This window comes from Eublepharis macularius, chromosome 17 (genome assembly GCF_028583425.1).
Source record: "Eublepharis macularius isolate TG4126 chromosome 17, MPM_Emac_v1.0, whole genome shotgun sequence".
Lineage (NCBI taxonomy): Eukaryota > Metazoa > Chordata > Lepidosauria > Squamata > Eublepharidae > Eublepharis > Eublepharis macularius.
Window position 1 is genome coordinate 45708882 of NC_072806.1, and position 23347 is coordinate 45732228.

At 50.2% G+C, this 23347-nt stretch overlaps 1 protein-coding gene across 1 annotated transcript in view; it reads right to left on the bottom strand.

Moving 5' to 3' along the window:
* The window catches only part of BICC1 (BicC family RNA binding protein 1), a 398003-nt gene extending 380131 nt beyond the window's left edge, over nucleotides 1-17872 (bottom strand). Inside the window, 1 exon segment of the mRNA XM_055001373.1 lies at nucleotides 17501-17872. Within this exon segment, the coding sequence (XP_054857348.1) occupies nucleotides 17501-17687 (187 nt within the window). The 5' untranslated portion in view covers nucleotides 17688-17872.
* Between the last annotated feature and the right edge of the window lie 5475 nt (nucleotides 17873-23347).

Sequence of the window (23347 nt, forward strand, 5' to 3'; positions counted from 1 at the left end):
ACCCTTCAGGACAACTTAATGCCCGCTCAGAGCAGTTTACAAAGTATGTCATTATTATCCCCACAACAAATACCCTGTGAGGTGGGTGGGGCTGAGAGAACTCCAGAGAACTGTGACTAGCCCAAAGTCACCCAGCTGGCTTCAAGTGGAGGAGTGGGGAATCAAACCCAGTTCTCCAGATAAGAGTCCTGTGCTCTTAACCACTACACCCAACTGGCTCTCAGAATGTGGACAAAATTGAGAGGGTGCAGAAGAGAGCAATGAGAATGATCAGGGGTCTGGAGACTGAGCCCTACGAGGAAAGGCTGAAGGCCTTGGGAATGTTTAGTTTGGAGAAGAGGAGGTTGAGGGGGGACATGATTGCTCTCTTTAAATATTTGAAAGGCTGTCATTTGGAGGAGGGCAAGGAGCTGTTCCAGTTGGCAGCAGAGGATAGGACCTGAAGCAATGGGCTTCAATTACATGCAAAAAGGGACCGGCTGAATATTAGGAAAAACTTTTCACGGTCAGAGTAGTTCACAGGTGGAATCAGCCGCCTAGGGAGGTGGTGAGCTCCCCTTCACGGGCAGTTTTCAAGAAGGGGCTGGATGAATATTTGTCAGGGCTGCTTTAGGCTCATCCTGCATTGGGCAGGGGGTTGGACTAGAAGGTCTGTATGGCTCTTTCCAATTCTGTGATTCTGTGACAGAAAGATTCAGGAGAACTCTCCGTGAGCACAGGTGGTGTCCATGTAGCGTTCAGGTTGTGAAATCTATTACACACTTTTTGTTTTCCTGTTAGTTGTATGCTGAACAAAGATATGAATATGTTATTTCTGCATATGGCTACCATTCCATCCTGTTCAGTGAACTACCATCTGCTAAATCTCATGTTAGGATCTGAAAAGAGTACAACAGAAACCATGGCTAAAAATATCCCATGGGTCCTAGAGCATGATGATCAAGCCCTGAAACCTCCTTGATAGACAAGATTCTGTGGACTCTTATAGTAGCAAAATCAAAAAGAGTCCAGTAGCACCTTTAAGACTAACCAATTTTATTGTAGCATAAGCTTTCGAGAACCACAGTTCTCTTCGTCAGATGCATGGAGGGCAGAAAGAAACTGGTCAAATATAGAGGAGGGGAGGGGAGGGGAGGGGAGGAGGAGAGATGTAAACAACTCCTTTGATATGGAGATGCAAACAGCTCCTTTTGATGTGGGGATCAGTTTGCTTGTGTAAAGGTTCAAAGGAGTTTGCCGTGTTAGTCTGTAGTAGCAAAATCAAAAAGAGTCCAGCAGCACCACCAAGACCATCCAATTCCACTGCAGCACAAGCCTTCGATAACCACAGCCCTCCCCGCCAGATGCATCTGACAAAGAGAACTGTGGTCCTCGAAAGCCCACATCAGGTGCCACTGGAGTCTCCCTGACCCCGCCTATGTAAATGAAATCAGTTACCTGTGATAATGAGATAACCATTCATAGTCCCTATTCAGTCCCAGCTTGACAGAGTCAAATTTACATATGAATTCCAATTCAGCAGCCTCCCGTTGGATTTTGTTTTTGAAAGGTTTCTGTTGAACTACAGCGACTTTTAAGCCTTTGATGGAATGTCCTGGTAGATTGAAGTGTTCTCCAACTGGTTTCTGGATGTTGCCATTTCTAATGTCAGATCTGTGTACATTTATTCTTTTGCGTAGAGGTTGGCTGGTTTGTCCAATGTACAGAGCAGAAGGACATTGTTGGCAATGTCCCAGCTCAAACCCATCCAACGTATCATCAGTGAGCTACAACCCATCTGGAAAATGATACGTCTCTCTCAGAAGCCCTGGGTGGAAGACCTTTCCTTGCCTACAGACAGCCCCCCAACCTTAAACAACTTCTCACTTACAATCATGAATCGGCTAGCCGAGTCACCAGCACAGGTACCAGGCCCTGCAACAGACCCAGATGCCAGCTCTGCCCCTATATCTACCCAGGGAATACAATTACAGGACCCAATGGCATCAACTACACTGTCTCTGGCTCTTACAGCTGCTCATCCTCCAATCTGATATATGCCCTCATGTGCCAACAATGTCCTTCTGCTCTGTACATTGGACAAACCAGCCAACCTCTACGCAAAAGAATAAATGGACACAAATCTGACATTAGAAATGGCAACGTCCAGAAACCAGTGGGAGAACACTTCAATCTACCAGGACATTCCATCAAAGACTTAAAGTTCGCTGTAGTTCAACAGAAACCTTTCAAAAACAAAATCCAACGGGAGGCTGCTGAATTGGAATTCATATGTAAATTTGACTCTGTCAAGCTGGGACTGAATAGGGACTATGAATGGTTATCTCATTATCACAGGTAACTGATTTCATTTATATAGGCGGGGTCAGGGAGACTCCAGTGGCACCTGATGTGGGCTTTCGAGGACCACAGTTCTCTTTGTCAGATGCATCTGGCGGGGAGGGCTGTGGTTATCGAAGGCTTGTGCTGCAGTGGAATTGGATGGTCTTGGTGGTGCTGCTGGACTCTTTTTGATTTTGCTACTACAGACTAACACGGCAAACTCCTTTGAACCTTTACACAAGCAAACTGATCCCCACACCGAAAGGAGCTGTTTGCATCTCCATATCAAAGGAGTTGTTTACATCTCTCCTCCTCCCCTCCCCTCCCCTCCCCTCCTCTATATTTGACCAGTTTCCTTCTGCCCTCCATGCATCTGACAAAGAGAACTGTGGTTCTCGAAAGCTTATGCTACAATAAAATTGGTTAGTCTTAAAGGTGCTACTGGACTCTTTTTGATTTTGCTACTACAGACTAACACGGCTAACTCCTCTGGATCTTATAGTAGGTATACTCAAAATCTCAACTACTGCTAAACTGACTAGTTCTAATTTATACTGTGTCTTTAACCTGAATTGTATTTATATGCACATATGTTTATTGGCCCCAGCCTAAGCAAGTCCAACAAGCCATTGTTCTTTATGGACCATTTTACTGTGAATAAACTCTGAATAAAAAAAGGCATGGGCTGTCAGTCTGGCCCATTAGTTCCCTAGTACCATTAATGTCGCTTGAGTGCTGCTGTACTGCCACAGCAGTAGATGTGTTCACTGATGCTCTTCTCTGCCTGCATGCTGGAGTAAGTGACGGCTATTCCTTGTCACTTTGCAATGAGTAATGGCTCAGTGAATAAGCCTTCATTTCAACAGGGCCACTATATCTGCAAAAGAAGTATTCCATCATAAATACCCAGCTACTGGTTAGCTGTGGCAAGCAAGTTACAAATAAGAATGTGATTGGTATTCTCTCACACTTCTGGGCCATTAGGCCAGATTACTAAAAAAGGCATACTGGTGAGCTAAGAAAAATGTGTTTACCATTCACTTTCACAGACTTATGAGCAATGCCTTCAAATGATGGTATTCTCCATTACTATGTACGGATGTGAAAGCAGGACAATGAAGAAAACTGATAGGAAGAAAATTAATTTATTTGAAACGTGGTGCTGGAGGAGAGTTTTACGGATACCATAGAGAGCTAAAAAGACAAATAAGTGGGTACTAGATCCAAGCAAGCCTGCATTCTCCCTAGAAGCTAAAATGACAAAACTGAGGCCTTCGTAATTTGGTCATATCATGAGAAGACAAGATTATCTCTAAAAGTCAATAATGCTAGGAAAAGTGGAAGGCACTAGGGAAAGAGGAAGACCTAAAACGAGATGGCTTGACTCAATAAAAGAAGCCACATTATCCAGTTTGCAAGATTTGAGCAAGTCTGTTAACAATAGGACATTTTGGAAATCTTTCATTCATAGGATCACCATAAGTTGGCGGCGACTTGACAGCACATAACACACGTAGGAGCAATGTTGTGTTACACTGAAGTTTAACTATCCACATCATCTTTTCCAAGCAAGTCAACTGCAGTAAGTTACTTGCACATATGTAAATCACAATTTAGCAAACTACGATTCACAAAGCTCCAACCATGCAGCAGCTGGGGAAAGTCTATCAGTAAACTATCAATACTGTCCCACTACACTAGCACCCAGGGGTAAGGGTATCGTTGGAAAGCACAGGATCCTACCACTCAGCTAAAGCTACAGAGGTACAGTTAATGTTCGATTGGGACACCTCCTAGAAAATCTTACATCCGCCTTCCTGAATTCCATAACACAACAGTAACAGGACATAAGCACAATAATAAAAATTCACCCACACTGTGCTTTTCATAGCAGATTGCTCATACCACTGGGATGAGCAAAATATGAGAAATAGATTGTATGTAGCTTCCACGGTACTCGCTATAATCCTCTGAATCTCCAGTCTTCCACTAAGCCAACTTGGAAACATATGGCAAGCTGGCCAGCGAACCCCCAGTGTGTCTCAAAAATCAAAACATTGCCTGATTTCCCATCAGTCCAACTACTTCACATTTTTCTCATCAACAGTAGTCTAGAATAAATGTCAATACGACTTCTGTAGCTTAGAATCTATCACATCCATGAACTGATACACAAACCAGATTAGCTAATGTACATTCAACTATGCACTGGGCAGGGGGTTGGACTAGATGGTCTGTATGGCCCCTTCCAACTCTATGATTCTATGATTCTATGCCATTATTCAAATCAATCATGCCCTGGCAGCTTACAACATATTTGTAATAAATCTTTCAGGATCAATAAAGCTACCCACCCCTGCTATAGGACTAAAGTTTAACTGAACTATTTGTTATTTCTTTGTGTCTTGGAAAAGCACAGTAGAACATCATGTTCCAATAACCCATATTGGTGAAGTGATCTATATTTTGGATGACTGAAATGTCTTGATGGTTGTATTTGCTGTTTTGATAACAAATGGAACAAGTTCACCCATTCAGCAACCTTCATTTCATACTAGTGTCACAAATTCCAAGTTGGGAAACTCCTGAAGATGTGGGGGTGGAGCCAGTAGAGGGTGGGGTTTGGGGGGAGGGACCCCCACAGACCATAATGCTATAGAGCCCACCCTCCCAAGCAGCCTTTTTTTCTCCAGGAAAAGGGATCTCTGAAGTCTGGAGAATTAGTTGTAATTTTGAGAGATCTCCAGGGCCCACCTGCAGGCTAGAAACCTTATTTCGCACTCAGAGCCCTGTCCTTAGCAGAAAGCTAGTTCTATCAAGTTCGATGGGATTATCCCCAAGACGAGATTCACAGAATTGCACCCTTAATACCAGTTCAAGCTACTCCATCTGAAAAGGGCATTGATGCCCATGGCCTGGACACAGTGACCCGTCAGCAGAAGGGGGCCAACCGATCGTGGGGTCCTTTTATTGTCCCCTTCCCCTCACCCCACGCCAGAAAGCGGGTTCCTAAGGCTGTAGGACCTACGTGGAGAAACAGCCATGCAGGTCATGGGGGCAGCACGGAAAGGGACGTGGATGAGACCGCCACCCTGGCCTCTTCCATGAATGAAGCAGCACTGATGGAACATGCAGGAGGCCATCTCGCCCTCTCCTCCTCCTCCTCCTCCCTCCTCCTCCTCCGTGCGCATTTCCTGAAAGTTCTGGATGGCGTCTAAGTCTTCAGAACTAAGTACAAAGGAACGATCCACAAAACTGAGGCCCAAGTAAATAAATTAAATGGAGCATTATGGTAACGATAGTACCATGATACAACCCCGTATCTTCACAGATGAACCACACGGCTCAGGTCACATGGTTCTCTGAAAACATTATGGAAATCCTGCATGAGAAAAACAAAAGGAGGGGTTCCGTTCCCTGACTGCTGCAGCCTTAGCCACATACAGACCAACCATCCTCTCTAGAGCCACTTCACCCAATACCAGCTTTGCAACCCTGACAGGAACGCACGCCTGGCTGAAGATCCTGAAAACCTGAATTTGAGAGCCAAGTATTGCTTGTGCTCTGAAACAAGGCAGTCTACCTGATTTGAAGCAATAGGCATGCAAGCAGGTAAAAATCAAGCGAGACAAAGGTGGATAAAGATCACGTGATTTTTTAAAATTAAACATGTCATTGAAAAAAAATTAGTTAACAAGTTTCTGTTCAAAACAATCTGGGTTAAAATTAAAATATAAATTTAAGGTAAACATTGTTTTCAAAGTGAATTTATAACTTTCCTCGGAAATAGGCCGTTTTTCTTTGTAAGGGAAGAACTGCAGGAAAAAACACTCCTTGGTCATCACACAACAGTCATAAATGGCAATTTTATTGGTAATTTGTTCACGGAGAACATGGCGGCAGGCGAGCAGCACCTCAGTGTCTCGCTCAAGAACATTTGTTTGGGGGCTTCATCTGCTCCTTGGCAATATTATTATTTATTTACATTTATTCTCCACCTTTGTCCCCAGTGGCATGAGACTGGGAACCAAGGATCAGCAATGTGGCACAGACACCTCCAATTGGTGCGACCATCTCGTCTCTGCAGTTGGTGATGGAGACTCCAGTGACTAGTGCCATTTACCTTCCTTCTTATGGGGAACCCTGATCCGGCCAGTAAACACCACCGGGCCTCGCTTCTGATTTAGCTTATTTAAATGTTTTATGGGATGGAGATTAGTTAGTTAGTATTTATTAATTCTCAACAACTATTGGGTTTTAAAACTTCCCTGAATTCTACTGGTCAGGATATTTTTGACATCTTTGCCCAGGTTATCTCCTCTCTAACTCCTCTTCTTTCCACTGACAAACACGTTCGCTCGCGCTTTCCTAGGAAATCCTGGTTTGATCAAGATTGCACGAGGCACCTATTACGTACATTGCAAAACAGAGCTAGAATAGTAAAAACTGATTCCATACTCAGTCTCCAGCTCAATTTCCCTCCTATTATAAGCAATTCTTGAAGGAGAAAAAATTGCTTATAATAAATCTCTCTATGGGAAGAACTGAGCCTTTCCATTTTACAAATGCATGGTAGGAAGTTTTGGAAATTAATTTCTCTAAGGATACAAAGTTATAATTTTAACACAGGCATGCCCATTTTGTCTGATCAGTGGTTTTGCCATTTCTTGACTCTTTATAATAGCACCCAGGATGACCTGACTGTCGATTATCATGTCCAAGATCTCAAGGCCCTTGCTTCATGAGCCCTTGTTACGGTCTCAGAATGTAGTCCAATGATGGAATCTCTATCCTCAGGTAAAGCCCCTGGGGAAAATATGACCCCTCCGGGGGTGTTCAAGTTAAACTCACAGTGGTGGAGTCCAGTTCTAGCTAGACTCTTTTCAGATGGAGATTAGGAAGGTTAGTTTTATAACAAAGGATATAGGGCAGACTAAAACAGAAAGGAACAGTAGAAAACAGCATCTTTTAGCATAAATTCTAACCAATGTTTGTCCACAAAAATAGCTACAGCTGTAAGTTCCCTAAATATATAAAAGTAGTACATCGTTAATTTTTTTTACTATTTTAGAAATTAAATATTTCAGAAGATATTGAAGAAACCTACAGTGGCCCTTAGAGAGACTGTATACAGGATTTATAAGGTTCCACATAACATCTTTGTCGACAAGTTGGCAAAATGTGGTTTGGATCCTATTACTGTTAAGTGGATCTGCAACTGATTGACAGATCACACCCAAAGATTGCTTTTTAATGATTCCTCATCCTCTTGGAGAAGAGTGACAAGTGGAGTTCTTCAGGGATCAGTCCTGGGACCTGTTCAACATTTTTATAAATGATTTGGATGAAGGAATGGAGGAGATGCTTATTAAATTTGTAGATGATACTAAATTGGGAGGGGTAGCAAATACAGTTGAAGACAGAATCAGGATGCAGGAAGATCTTGACAGACTAGAAAACTGGGCTAAAACAAACAAAATGAATCTCAACAGAGATAAATGCAAGGTTCTGCATTTAGGTAGGAAAAATCAAGTGCATAATTATAGGATGGGGGAGACTTGTCTTGGCAGCAGTTGTGCGAAAAGTATCTAGGGGTCTTAGTAGACCATACACTGTGACACGAGTCAGCAGTGTGATGTGGTAGCCAAAAAGGCAAATACAATTTTGGGCTGTATCAACAGAAGCATAACGTCCAGATCATGAGAAGCGATGGTAAGGCTCTACTCTGCTCTGGTTAGACCTCACCTAGAGTATTGTGTTCCATTTTGGACACCACAATTTAAGAAGGATATAAACAAGCTTGGAGGGGGTCCAGAGGAGGACAATGAAGATGGTGAGGGGTCTGGAGACCAAGTCCTATGAGGAAAGGTTGAAGGAGCTCAGTATGTTTAGCCTGGAGAGGAGACGACTGAGAGGTGATATGATAATCATCTTCAAATACTTGAAGGGCAGCAATATGTAGAATGGCATGGAGTTGTTTTCCACTGCCCCAGAAGCTCGGACCAGAACAAATGGCTTGAAATTAAATCAAAAGAGCTTTCGGCTAAACATTAGGAAGAACTTCCTACAGTGAGAGCGGCCCCTCAGTGGAACAGGCTTCCTTGGGAGGTGGTGGGCTCTCCTTCTTTGGAGGATTTTAAGCAGAGGCTAGTTGGCCATCCGACAGCAATGCTGATTCGGTGAACCTGGGCAGATCATGAGGGGTGGGGGGCAGGAAGGATTAGCTCAATGATTGTTTCTCATGGCCCTTTCTTACATGCCCAGGGTGATGCCAATCACCACCTTGGGGTTAGGTAACAATTTTCTCTAGGCCAGTTTGGCTAGGGATCCTGATGGTGTTCTGCCATCTTCTGGGCATGGAGCAAGGGGTCACTGGGTGCGTGGGGGGGGGGAGAAAAAGTTATGAATTTCCTATGATTCCGTTAGCAAAGGTGTGTGCATATACCCACCACAAATCAGGTGTCAAGATCTGGCTAGACAGCTAAGTTACTTGCATCGGCCTGCCGAAAGGAAATAGGGTTTTATGGAGATACGCCAAACTCCCTTGTGTCGGCTGCTGTTCTCCCGAGCAGTAAGGAGAATTCTACCACATTTCTAGTCAAGCCGTTTAGTGCCAAACTGCGTGGCAATATCTATCTTATGCTATGAATTCTGTTCCAATCTTCGCCCTTAACATCAAACACCAGTGCACACAACTGCCTTTTTTTCAGTGTTTAAGACATCCTTTCAGTCTTTAAAAGCATCTTCCAATTATTATATTACACAGCTGTTGCAAAACACATTGTGACCTCTGCTTAGCTACATTCCAAAATCCCTCTACCAGCAAAGCAAAATATTAACTGCTTAAAGATTAACCTACCCCCAGGAGACTGAATCTAATCTGAAACAAATTCCAAACATTATAGTCAGTCACACCAACTGCTTTCCTTCAACCTACAATTCACCAAAATGATCAAAAGCCATATTATTTGCATAAAACTTTCAGCATGTAAAAAATCCACACAACGGCAGCGCAGCCTTTAAGGTGTCTGTAAACATTAAAAGCTGTTTTCAGACACTTGTTTAGAAAGGTTTTGAAAAATACAGACCAGCAACAACAAAAATTGCCTGCCATTGTGATTGACGAGCTACACAAAATATTCCTAGAATGAGAGAGCTGGATCCAGACGCTTGGCAATTTTACAGTAAAAGAGATTCAAAACACGCCACTTATATTGCTAACTTTCTACATTCTGACTTGAAATAAGTTAACTTCTTTCATTCATAAAGCTCAGCTTCCAGCACCTCGGTCGGTGCTGAGGATCATATGCATGGCAGTAAGACTACAACGTGACCAAAACAAGGAATATGAGATCAAATATTCTATACTAGAAACAGAGCCCGTTGTGCAAATAAATAAAACGGGCTCTAGAAAGCTGGGGCTGGGGAGGGCTGGAGGGGTTGGGAAGGGCTGACAGGTGGGGGGCAAGGGGGGTCTGGGGAGAAGTGGGAAGCAGGAGGGGTCTGAGGAGGGATGGCAGGTAGGGAGGCAATGGGGGTTTGGGGAGGGTGGAGAGGAGGGGTGTGGGGAGGAATGGCAGGTAGAGGGGAAAGGGGGTCTGGGGAGGGCTGAGGGGCAGGAGGGGTCTGGGGAGGGATGGCAGGTAGGGAGGCAATGGGGGTCTTGGGAGGGCTGAGAGGCAGGAGGGGTCTGGGGAGGGATGGCAGGTAGGGAGGCAATGGGGGGTTGGGGAGGGCTGAGAAGCAGGAGGGGTCTGGGGAGGGATGGCAGGTAGGGAGGCAATGGGGGTCTGGGGAGGGTGGAGAGGCAGGAGGGGTTTGGGGAGGATTGGCAGGTAGAGGGGCAAGGAGGTATGGGGAGGGCTGAGAGGCAGGAGGGGTCTGGGGAGGGATGGCAGGTAGGGAGGCAATGGGGGTCTTGGGAGGGCTGAGAGGCAGGAGGGGTCTGGGGAGGGATGGCAGGTAGGGAGGCAATGGGGGGTTGGGGAGGGCTGAGAAGCAGGAGTGGTCTGGGGAGGGATGGCAGGTAGGGGGCAAGGGGGGTCTGGAGAAGGCTGAGAGGCAGGAGGGGTCTGGGGAGGGGCAGCAGGTAGGGAGGCAATGGGGGGTTGGGGAGGGCTGAGAGGAAGTAGGGGTCTGGGGAGGGATGGCAGGTAGGGAGGCAATGGGGGTCTTGGGAGGGGGGAGTGGCAGGAGGGATTTGGGGAGGATTGGCAGGGAGAGGGGAAAGGGGGTCTGGGGAGGGCTGAGAGGCAGGAGGGGTATGGGGAGGGATGGCCAGTAGAGGGGAAAGGGGGTCTGGGGAGGGCTGAGAGGCAGGAGGGGTCTGGGGAGGGATGGCAGGTAGAGGGGAAAGGGGGTCTGGGGAGGGCTGAGAGGCAGGAGGGGTCTGGGGAGGGATGGCAGGTAGGGGGCAAGGGGGGTCTGGGGAGGGCTGAGAGGCAGGAGGGGTCTGGGGAGAGGTGGCAGGTAGGGAGGCAATGGGGGGTTGGGGAGGGCTGAGAGGCAGGAGGGGTCTGGGGAGGGATGGCAGGTAGGGAGGCAATGGGGGTCTTGGGAGGGGGAGAGGCAGGAAGGGTCTGGGGAGGGATGGCAGGTGGGGGGCAAGGAGGTCTGGGGAGGGCTGAGAGGCAGGAGGGGTCTGGGGAGGGATGGCAGATGGGGCAATGAGGGTCTTGGGAGGGGGAGAGGCAGGAGGGCTTTGGGGAGGATTGGCAGGTAGGGAGGCAATGGGGGTCTGGGGAGGGGGGAGAGGCAGGAGGGGTGTGGGGAGGATTGGCAGGTAGGGAGGCAATGGGGGTTGGGGAGGGCTGAGAGGCAGGAGGAGTTTGGGGAGGGATGGCAGGTAGGGAGGCAATGGGGGTTTGGGGAAGACTGAGAGGCAGGAGGGGTCTGGGGAGGGATGGCAGGTAGGGAGGCAATGGGGGTTTGGGGAGGGCTGAGAGGCAGGAGGGGTCTGGGGAGGGGTGGCAGGTACGGAGACAATGGGGGGTTGGGGAGGGTGGAGAGGCAGGAGGGGTCTGGGGAGGGATGGCAGGTAGGGAGGCAATGGGGGTCATGGGAGGGGGAGAGGCAGGAGGGGTGTGGGGAGGATTGGCAGCTAGAGGGGCAAGGGGGGTCTTGGGAGGGGGGAGAGGCAGGAGGGGTTTGGGGAGGATTGGCAGGTAGGGAGGCAATGGGGGTCTTCGGAGGGGGAGAGGCAGGAGGGGTGTGGGGAGGATTGGCAGGTAGAGGGGAAAGGGGGTCTGGGGAGGGCTGAGGCTGGAGGGGTCTGGGGAGGATTGGCAGGTAGGGAGGCAATGGGGGTCTTGGGAGGGGGAGAGGCCGGAGGGGTTTGTGGAGGGATGGCAGGTAGGGAGGCAATGGGGGTCTGGGGAGGGGGGAGAGGCAGGAGGGGTTTGGGGAGAATTGACAGGTAGGGAGGCAATGGGGGTCTTGGGAGGGGGGAGAGGCAGGAGGGGTGTGGGGAGGATTGGCCGGTAGAGGGGAAAGGGGGTCTGGGGAGGGCTGAGAGGCAGGAGGGGTCTGGGGAGGGATGGCAGGTAGGGAGGCAATGGGGGTCTAGGGAGGAGGGAGAGGCAGGAGGGGTCTGGGGAGGGATGGCAGGTGGGGGCAAGGAGGTCTGGGGAGGGCTGAGAGGCAGGAGGGGTCTGGGGAGGGATGGCAGGTGGGGGGCAATGAGGGTCTTGGGAGGGGGAGAGGCAGGAGGGCTTTGGGGAGGATTGGCAGGTAGGGAGGCAATGGGGGTCTGGGGAGGGCTGGCAGGTAGGGAGGCAATGGGGGTTGGGGAGGGCTGAGAGGCAGGAGGGGTCTGGGGAGGGATGGCAGGTAGGGAGGCAATGGGGGTCTTGGGAGGGGGAGAGGCAGGAGGGGTTTGGGGAGGATTGGCAGGTAGGGAGGCAATAGGGGTCTTGGGAGGGGGAGAGGCAGGAGGGGTGTGGGGAGGATTGGCAGGTAGAGGGGAAAGGGGGTCTGGGTAAGGCTGAGAGGCAGGAGGGGTCTGGGGAGGGATGGCAGGTAGGGAGGCAAGGGGGTCTTGGGAGGGGGAGGGGCAGGAGGGGTTTGGGTAGGATTGGCAGGTAAGGAGGCTATGGGGGTCTGGGGAGGGTGGAGAGGCAGGAGGGGTGTGGGGAGGATTGGCGGGTAGACGGGCAAGGAGGTCTGGGGAGGGCTGAGAGGCAGGAGGGGTCTGGGGAGGGATGGCAGGTGGGGGGCAATGGGGGTTTGGGGAGGGAGGAGAGGCAGAAGGGGCCTGGGGAGGGATGGCAGGTAGGGAGGCCATGGAGGTTTGGGGAGGGCTGAGAGGCAGGAGGAGAAAGAGTACAAGGGAAAGGTGCCTCCCATGAGTCGTTGTGGGTTCCCCACTGTGCAACTGAGCCTGGCACACTTGCCAGCACTGCACAACCAAGCCATAGTTTTCCTGGGTAGAGGCAGGTAGGGAGGCAATGGGGGGTCTGGGGAGGGATGGCAGGTAGGGAGGCAAGGGGGGTTGGGGAGGGTGGAGAGGCAGGAGGGGTCTGGGGAGGGATGGCAGGTAGGGGGCAAGGGGGGTCTGGGGAGGGCGGAGAGGCAGGAGGGGTGTGGGGGGATTGGCAGGTGGGGGCAATGGGGGTTTGGGGAGGGAGGAGAGGCAGGAGGGGCCTGGGGAGGATTGGCAGGTAGAGGGACAAGGAGGGGTCTGGGGAGGGATGGCAGGTAGGGAGGCCATGGGGGTTTGGGGAGGGCTGAGAGGCAGGAGGAGAAAGAGTACAAGGGAAAGGTGCCTCCCATGAGTCCTTGTGGGTTCCCCACTGTGCAACTGGGCCACTTGCCAGCACTGCACAACCAGGCCATAGTTTTCCTGGGTAGAGGCAGGTAGGGAGGCAATGGGGGTTTGGGGAGGGCTGAGATGCAGGAGGGATCTGGGGAGGGGTGGCAGATAGGGAGGCAAGAGGGGTTTGGGGAGGGTGGAGAGGAGGGGTGTGGGGAGGATTGGCAGGTGGGGGGCAATGGGGGTTTGGGGAGGGCTGAGATGCAGGAGGGGTCTGGGGAGGGGTGGCAGGTAGGGAGGCAAGGGGGGTCTGGGGACGGATGGCAGGTAGGGAGGCAAGGGGGGTTAGGGAGGGTGGAGAGGCAGGAGGGGTGGGGAGGGGTGGCAGGTAGGAAGGCAATGGGGGTTTGGGGAGGGCTGAGAGGCAGGAGGGGTCTGGGGAGGGATGGCAGGTAGGGAGGCAATGGGGGTTTGGGGAGGGCTGAGAGGCAGGAGGGGTCTGGGGAGGGGTGGCAGGTAGGGAGGCAATGGGGGTTTGGGGAGGGCTGAGAGGCAGGAGGGGTCTGGGGAGGGGTGGCAGGTAGGGAGGCAATGGGGGTTTGGGGAGGGCTGAGAGGCAGGAGCGGTCTGGGGAGGGGTGGCAGGTAGGGAGGCAATGGGGGTTTGGGGAGGGCTGAGAGGCAGGAGCGGTCTGGGGAGGGGTGGCAGGTAGGGAGGCAATGGGGGTTTGGGGAGGGCTGAGAGGCAGGAGCGCTCTGGGGAGGGGTGGCAGGTAGGGAGGCAATGGGGGTTTGGGGAGGGCTGAGAGGCAGGAGGGGTCTGGGGAGGGGTGGCAGGTAGGGAGGCAATGGGGGTTTGGGGAGGGCTGAGAGGCAGGAGCAGTCTGGGGAGGGGTGGCAGGTAGGGAGGCAATGGGGGTTTGGGGAGGGCTGAGGGGCAGGAGCGGTCTGGGGAGGGGTGGCAGGTAGGGAGGCAATGGGGGTTTGGGGAGGGCTGAGAGGCAGGAGCGCTCTGGGGAGGGGTGGCAGGTGGGGAGGCAATGGGGGTTTGGGGAGGGCTGAGAGGCAGGAGGGGTCTGGGGAGGGGTGGCAGGTAGGGAGGCAATGGGGGTTTGGGGAGGGCTGAGAGGCAGGAGGGGTCTGGGGAGGGGTGGCAGGTAGGGAGGCAATGGGGGTTTGGGGAGGGCTGAGAGGCAGGAGCGGTCTGGGGAGGGGTGGCAGGTAGGAAGGGCAAGGGGGTTTGGGGAGGGTGGAGAGGCAGGAGGGGTGTGGGGAGGGCTGGAAGGCGGGGTGTGGAGCCAGGGAGGGAGGGCAGAGCGGGTTCGCTCTTCCCTCCGCATTCCCGGTTCCAGTGGGCCTCGCAGGGCGATGGGCGCATTGCTCATGCCCCATCACCCTGTCCCTGCTGAGAGCGCCGCGGTATATAGCAGGATACCCAACTACAAAGTAAGTATAGGGTGTAATATCAGCACACAACACAAGAGCAGCCCTGCTGGATCAGGCCAAAGGCCCATTCAGTCCAGCATCCCAATTACAACAGTGGCTGGCCAGACATATCTGGGAAGTTCATAAAGTAGAATAGGAAGGCAACTTGTTTACTCTCAGCATCTGGCAGTCAGAGGTATACTGCTTCTTGATGGTGATGAGTCCATTGAAGGAAGACCGACCTTCCATACATTGCACACATCCCTGGAGAATGAAAGATGTTTCACTCTGGCCGTTATTAAATCGTCCACTTTGTTCAAAGGACAGGCTTGGAAACCAAACTCGGAATCCATCAATAAAACAAAGACCATTAAAAGCTCAATAAGCTACACAACTGCTGCACATATCAAATTGTTTCTAATCTTCACATCTGCCTGCATAACTGCCCCTTGTAAATTTTTTTTACCAAGAATAACATAATTCAAAACAAAACAAAACTGAAAACATTTCATCATAAGTATATACAACAATCAGGTCACATTTGTTGCAAGCCCTCAGATGCTTCTAAACTTTTCCTCTAATAGACTGAAGCAAATATTTTTAATCTACCTTCCATATTATATGAAATCTTTAGCTAGACAACTATGAATTGCCTAGCATCATTGGTTTTTCATCCATACTGAAGGCTACGGTAAACTCTGGCTTTTAAACAGTGATCCTCTGCAGAGCTCGGGGTGCTTGAGAAGCTTATCCGGGAGTTCCCAAGGAGCAAAATAATAGAAAAGTTGTCTAAATGACAACTATAAAGCAACTTCCCTATTCCCATCTAACACAAAACTATAAGGGATGGACTGGAACATTCCAAGATGCAAGTAGATGAGCCCCCACCCCCCACACACACATTTTGTATGAAAGTTACCAACACTCGTGCTCTTTCCTGTCCTATAACCTAAGGCTGGGGACCCAACCTTTTTGACCCTGTGGGCACCTTTGGACTTCTGACACAGTGTGGCGGACATAGCAACAAAATGGCTGCAGGAGGCGGAGCCAGCCACAAAGTAGCTGCTACAACTTACCTTCAGTCACACAGCGACAATTTCTGTGCTGTGGAAGCAGCTTCTGCCAAAGCAATACTTCTTAAAATCTTCATGGCCAATCGATACTCCAGTGGCCAATCAGAAGCCATGCTTTGCAAAAGCCCCACCTGCCCCCACCCACTTTCTAAAAACAATTGGCGGGCACCGGGAAAGCTGCCGGTGGGCCTCACTCTGCTCACGGGCACCACACTGGGGACCCGCCATCTAAGATCCAAAGGAGTTTTTTTTATTTCTAAAACCTGCAATACCTGTTTTGACCAAGGCACCCTGGGGTAAGGGGATAAAAGCTATGAGAATATAGACCACATACACTGAAAATATTATCATGCCACCTTCAGCTCTTTAAAAAGCTAAGTAGCATCGCTTTGCAAGGAACAATGACAAAGTTCAAGAGACTTAATTAATATTCTCTTCAAAATCCACGAATTCCATGAGAAGATAAAAGTTTATGAGGAATTTTGAACACAACAGGCTTCAGAAGAATACGCCTAAAGAAACTCCATACAAGCTCATCCATACAAGCACTTTAACTTGCTTTGGCTTCTGAAAGCAAATAAATTTTAAGGTTTCACACAATTTAAGGATAAAGTACCAAAAAAACCATTGGAGCAAAACAAGTGTTGGAAAATCCAGATTAAAGCTTCATTAACTGTGGGAGGACAACATTTTATCCTTGAAGTATGTGAAACCTTCAAAAACTCTATTTGCCTTCAGATGTACAAGGTCTTAAAGAACCCATATGAAATAATTGGATGAGACACCAGAAGATACTGTGAGTGTCTGGTTTTGGAAAATGACTAAGTTTGCATACAGATGCTCATATTACGACCACATCAGCTTCTTAACCTAAAATGCTACCTGGATAAATATTTCTTTGCAGGTAGGGAGCTAATGAAATGCTCACTCAGTACAAAGCCTCTGGACAAATCTACCCTAAAGCAAGCAGACCCCTAAAACTGACAGTGGCGACAGGTACTAGAGAGAGGTTTATTCACCCTTGAGATGGAATGCATCTGGGAAACGAGCTGCAGGGGAAGAACTAGGAAGGAGAAACCGAGATCCAGAGGCAGCCTCGGGGGGTGTGTGTGTGCTGGGAAGCCTACTGAAGAACTCTGCATTAGGTAGCACTTCTGACCAGGGACAGGGACCGAGCTATCCAACTTGACGCACGCCAGAAGCAACAGATCAGCGGCTGCTACTGCCAGAACCCAAACAAAGGTGGTTGGTTATCCGCATTTGAAATGAAACAGAAAAGAAAGATTTGGCGGAAATTCGTATCGACCCACCAGCTCCCCACCACCACGACACAAAAGCAACCTCACCCGGTCTCCGCAGAGCTCCTCCTGCATTCTGCCAGCAAGGCATCCCGTTCAGCCCCCAAGCCGACTGCCAGCTACAGCAAAGCTCCCCTGCTGAGCCCCCTTGACCACCCCACCCTTGCCTTTGGGACGAAGCGGGAGAACTCCAGGGCTCCCGCCCCAACGACATCAAGTTCCGACAACTCCCCTTTCCAGCCCGGCGCGCCCTCCCCGTTCGGCCTCGAAGCGGAGGCCCAAGCCAGGAGCTCTTTCAGGCCTGACTCGCAACGCGGGGGGCGCCTGGTACAGACGGGCCGTCAGGCCGAGCGGCGACCGGGGACAAAAGCGGCCCCGCAGCTTTGGGCCAGCCGCGCCCCGGCCAAGGCCCTTCCAGCTGCTCCCCCGCCGGCCTCTCGTCCAGAGCAGGCGCCCCCCGCAACCGCCCGCCGCCGCCCGGGAGGCAGCCGAGCCTGGGCCGCCGCTCGCCCGCTGCCACGTGGGAAGGCTCCGCGGCCGGCGGGCGGGCGGGCGGGGGCGTGGAAGGGCTGGGCGGCCGCGGCGGCGGGAGGCGGAGGCGAAGCGGCCGCCGCCCCCGCCCGAGGCACTCACCTTGCAGCATGGCCTCCAGCTTCTTCCTGTCCACGCGGAACCGCTCCTCGCCCCACTCCGGGCTGGCCGAGGGGCCGCGGGCGGGGCCGGCCGGGGCGCAGGCGTCGTCGTCCGGCAGAGGCGAGTCCGCGCTGCGCTCGCTGGTGGAGCCCGGGTCCGAGAGCGGGCAGCCCGGAGGCGCGGCCATCCCTCGCCCGGCGCCCAGCCGCCCGGGGCGCCACTCGCCGGCGGCGGCACAGGCGCCCACCGCCCCGGCGCCCTCTTCGGCCGCCGCCGCCCCGCAGCAGTAGTAGCAGCCGCCGCCGCCGCGAGAAGCTATCTGGCCCCACAGCCGCGCGGCGCCCGCTTCGTCCCAGGCCGCCGTCTCTGCCGCCAGCGCGGGCTCCGCGGTGTGCGCGCGGCCACCGTCGCTGCAGCCGCCGCCGCTCGCCTGGCACCGCGCTCGTCCCGGGCCGGCTGGAGCTCTGCTGCGCCCCCATCCCGCCCGCAGCCCGCACAGCATCCCCGCCTCCGCCTCCTCCATCGGGCAGCCAGAGGCGCGCTCCGCCGCGGAGGGAGGGATATCCTCTTGGAAGGGGGAGGGCCGGGCCGGGCCGCTTCTCGCGGGGGCCGCGCGCCAAGAGCCGCCTCCGCCCGCCGCGTCGGCCCGGCGCTCCGCGGCCCCCGCCCACTCGCCCGCCCCTGCGCCGACGGGGACCCGAGTCTGCCGCGACTCGGGGAAGCGGCCCGGTCTGCCTTGGCCGGGGCGGTCGTGGGGCCTTCGGCGGGCGCCTTGCCGCGCCGCGCCTTGCCTTGCGGGGGCCCGGCGGCTGGGGCGTGTTAAGGGCAAAAGGAGCCCGGAGCGTTGCAGCGCTGCACAGATTGAACGCGGGGCTTATTTCCGTGAACTCCACTGAGCTACAGCTTGAAAACGGGGGCGGGGGGGGGGGCTCGTCGGAGTGCGAAGAAGCGCCCAGGAGGGGCAGACGAGCTTCGCCCCAGCCTACCTAGAACGGCTCCCGGCAAAGCCCTTCCGTTTCAATAGGTTTCGGTTGGAGTAACTGCCTACTAGGGCTGCACTGTAGTTAACGGATCTGTTTCTTCATTCCTGATGATGTAGTGTCGTTGCAGGAGCGTTTTGCCTTCCACGGCCCCTGACAGTCCTGTGCTTCGAGTCCTCCAGAGAAAATGCCAACCAAGTGAGGGTCCACTCAGTGCATCTGGAGGAGCGGGCTGAGAATAAAGTTTTCTTAGTCCAAGAGACTCCTGTTTATTTGCCTTAAAACAGTTATTCCAGTTGCACTGTGGTCCATGGAACGTGGGCTTCCTTTCAGAGGAGCAGCCCGTCTCTTCTGCTGCTCTTTAAGGTGCCGCTGGCCAAGCCCTTCCAAGCTCCCTTGCAAGTTGATCCAGACCTCGTCAGTGAGATGAAGCATGTTAATGGGTGGGGAGGGCTCAAGACACTTCGGGACCTGAAGCAGAAAAGATGGTCCCTCCCCCCTCACCCCCCCCTCTCTCTCTCTGGTAAATAATTAACCATTTTCTGCCCTGTAATGGTATGCTGTAGTCTGTTCTCCGAAGCCGTGTAGCCTAACAGAAGGGCTGGCCTCATTCAGGGAGGCCCAGCATCCCTGAAAAGGAGCCTGCCCCCTGCACTATGAAGATCGAGGAGGGTGTTGGACAGGTCCTGGGAAACATTCCCCACACTCCTGGGCAGGCCCAACATGCCTGCCTAGTGCCACAGGTGAGCTGATGGTCATATACAACAAACATTGGGTATTCTGTGTTCAGAGCTGCCAGCAGTGTTTCAAACAATTGGCAGGGGTGCAGGGCAAGCACCCAAAAATTAAGCTTTAAAAATAGCTGGGAGCGCAGAAGAGTGAATTCCCGACACACATCTGGTGTTTCCTCCAGGTTTACTGCATGAACACATTGAATATAGATTTTATTTATTTATTTATTTTTTCAATTTATATACCGCCCATCCCCAGGGGCTCTGGGCGGTGAAGTGATCCTATCTCAGTAAAACAACTAACCTGGGTGTAGAACCCTGCATGGATGCTCACAGAGAGCGTGGGCACACGGAGTGGACGGAGCAGCTGTGATTGTCCCCCAGCATGCCCAGAGGGGCAGGCCTCCTTCATATCCTCCAAGACAATGCTAATAGCATCGGCCTGTTTTTTAATATTTCAGTTTTAACAGTATTGTTTTCTCTTCTTAGTTGTTAGCTGCCTAGAATAGGTGTCTGGAGTGGTGGTACATACATTTTCTAAATAATTTAATTTATTGGACTTACTGCCCGTTCTCCCTGCAAGCGGGCTCAGGACAGGTTACGGCATCAACTACAATACACGAAAAGATAAAGCATTTTAAAAAACATCACTGTCCCTTCAAGGCAGATTACACAATGTAAGATTAGTGCAATCAATATCAAGAACATTTCCATAAATAATGTCGTGGGGTAAATAAATATAGGTTCACAAAGACATAGCATTAGTAGGAATCCAGTACAGCATCGCAGTGAAGTCTATGATTCCTAACTCATTTGCAGATCATCTGATATCCCCTCCCTACAATACAGCCCTCCTATCTGAGTAAAAAGCCTTTTTTAAAATATTTTTTTAAATCTCAGGACAGCCACTATTTTCTCATGTATGGCACAATAGCACTGGCCTTCTTTGCAGAGCTGTAAGGATGATTGGGAGAATTTATGAAAAATGCTATGTAAGACATAGAGGCTGTCTGCAGTAATGTAAACAATGATTCTTTTCTGGGATTTCCATGAGAATCTATACATTCTATTCATTTTCTTAATAGTGGAAATAACCCCCTTAATGATGGCTTCTTATATTGTGTGTGTATGTGCTGTCAGGCTGCATCCAGTTTATGGTGACCCTATGGTGAAAGACCTCCGAAACATCCTATCGTTAGCAGCCTTGTTCAGATCTTGCGAATTGATGGAAGTGACTTCCTTTATGGAGTCCAGCCATCTTATATTGCAGTTAAAATAAAGATTCAGTATCTTTTATGCAAGTCTCTATTCAGTTTGGCCATTTATGTATCTTATTAATAATAATTCTTATTACTGTATTATACTTGTACTATTATGCATTTTGGTATTACTATGTTATGTTAGCAATGATGTATAGCATAGGTTGGAAGTAGATGCAGGGTGCATAAATGTCTTTGTACTCCTGCTTCTTACCTATTCCTTTTGCCACCCAGTTTTGGTGTTAGAATCCAGAAGAGAGGATGTTGAGAGCTCATGCAGCCTGCTAAATGGTGTACATGAGCCAGCACACTCAGGGGCGGGGCACTGGCATATGCTTTAGCAGTACGCTGTGAATCTTTCAAAACATGGTTTGGGCTGTCAGCTCCGAAAATTTATCAGACAGCGCTTCATGTTTTAAAGAGTAGTATCAGGGCTCAGTCTTGAGTAAGAGCATAGAGGGTTGGCTACAGTTGCTCATGGACAAAGAAAAGATATTCTGTAGGTGTCATAAGCATTTCTCTTTTTCATATAATTGAAGGAACAAGAACAGCTACAGAAGATAGGAGGAACAATGTTGAAGGGATGTGGTTAAAGGAGCAGATGAGACTCTTAAGAGCTGCTGTGGTGTACTAGTCAGAGTATCAATAAAGGATTTGGGAGACTTGCTGGGTGATCTTGGGCAAGGCACACACTCTCAGCCTAATCAACCTCAAAGGGTTGTTGTGAAGATAAAATGGAAGATGAATGAAATTGTAAGCTGATTTGGATCTCCATTGAGAAGTAAGGTGAGGTATGAAGTAAATACATAAATTGTCCTCCTCTACCTCTTCTCCAGAATACTCAGAGATGAAGACTGATTTTTTCTCTCTTTCAAGATACTCCTCCTTCCAGAGGTTCACATCTTCTCAAGGCTTTTTAAAGAATGAATATACAGTGAGTGATTGTAACTCATGTGTGTAACCTACCTGTGCACTTTCCTTGTCTCTCTGAGTCACCCCCCTTATCCTAACATTGAAAAACATTCCATGAGGGAATGGGTGAATAGCAGGCTTATCAGGAAAGGTTCCCCATGTTCTGGAGAAATTTTCTTCATGTCTTCTGAAACATGTGTGAAAAATACTGCATAGACAATACCCACGCAGCCTGTTGTGTCATGGGGAAGGGGAAGAGAAAGGGGTGCACTTGATCAGAGTCTGCAGCTCTAGAGGAGAGTGTCATGTCTGTGCCCCATCCATGCCACTACTTAATGCTGGCCTGTTGTGCCTGAACCAATGTTTCATGCTAGAACTTGATGTCATATTGCGAATGCCATAACTGCTTCCTTTCACAGGCTTGTTGAAGCTGCAGGTGCCTTGTCTAACGGACTGTAGAAACTCTCAGTGCTTTTGACCTTGTATCCTGCTCAATCCCATGCACTGCTATGTCTCAACTTTGATCTCCTGCTTTCTCAGTGTCTCGACTTGATAGTACAAATATGTGAGACATTCTCAGAATGAGTTTGCCCCAAAAGTCCTGTTTTATTATTGGGAGGGGGAAGGAGCAAGTGTGTGCGTTGAGAAGAAGGGTTTTCCCACAGGTTACCATTCCTGTCCACCTGTTCTTACTGCTTAGATGCTTACCTTGCTTCTGAGTAATTCTATGGACATATCAGTGGAAATGATCTGATTTCTGAATAAAGCCATTTAACCAAGAGCCTGGATTTCTTGTTGAAATGGTACAGGGATCTATCTGCCATAGCCTGTCATCCATAGTTTGACAGAGAGTACCCACTTGACCTTTCACATAGTGATCCATCATTTTTCACGTCCACATAACCCAATGTTTACTTGACTTGCCTTTTTTGAACTGCACAAATGTACTTTTGGAACTGCACATTTTAATAATAATAATAATAATAACAACATTTGATTGTGTGTCTGGTTGCACACTTAAAAAAAAAACCTCTCCCTTCCACTTGTTCACAGGGTCATGCAAGCTGTGTCTGATGTGTAGAGTCCCTGCTGTCATAAGAACCCCGTACCACTATCCTGAGACAACTACTAGGGCTACAGCCTGGATGGCATTATAGTGTCCTCTTCATCTCACTCCCATATATCCCTGTGAATGTAATAACAGGTTTCATGCACTACAGAGTCCTTCTCCCATGCATTTCAGTGAAGGCATAAAATAGCAATTGCATGGTTTAAGTTACACTCAAAACAGAAAACCACATTATTAATGGTTAGAACAACATGACACGGAGAAAATTGGGGGAACCGGGAGGAAATTGACAGATCTTAATTCTAGTGCATCAAGAGAATATTTGGTTGATGCTGATTTTGGCACATGTTATTTGGTGATTTTTTGTGTGTTTGGCTAGTAGTTTTGATCAAAGCAAAGAATAATGAGAGCTTTCATTTTTTATTGTATATTTCTTTATTTCCCCCCGCCCCCATGATGATCTTGGCTCCTCTGTTGTCTCAGAACCCCAAACAAAATTAAGGACAAGTTTCGCAACAGGCTCAATATGGTAACAATATCAGCACTGCAGCTGATATTGGGCATGGTCTCAATTACCCTCTTCTAAAGGGGCAATTTTATTAACACTTAAGCTATAACTGATCCTGTCCCAACTTCCTCCTTTATGGGATCATCTGTAAGGGGGACAATTCCTTTTTAAGTCTTGGTTTCAAAGAGACATTACTGAGGTTCTAGTCTGAGGTCATGAACTGAGCCAAGACAAGGCCTCCAGATCTTTTCTAGGAAAGAGGGAACTTTGGCATGTGTAGAAGCTTTACTTGGGCAAAATTTCTTTGTTACTGACATTGCTGGTGCAGAGCTCAACATACCTGTTGGATAGGGTTCCCAACAATTGGACTGGAAAATTCATGGAGATT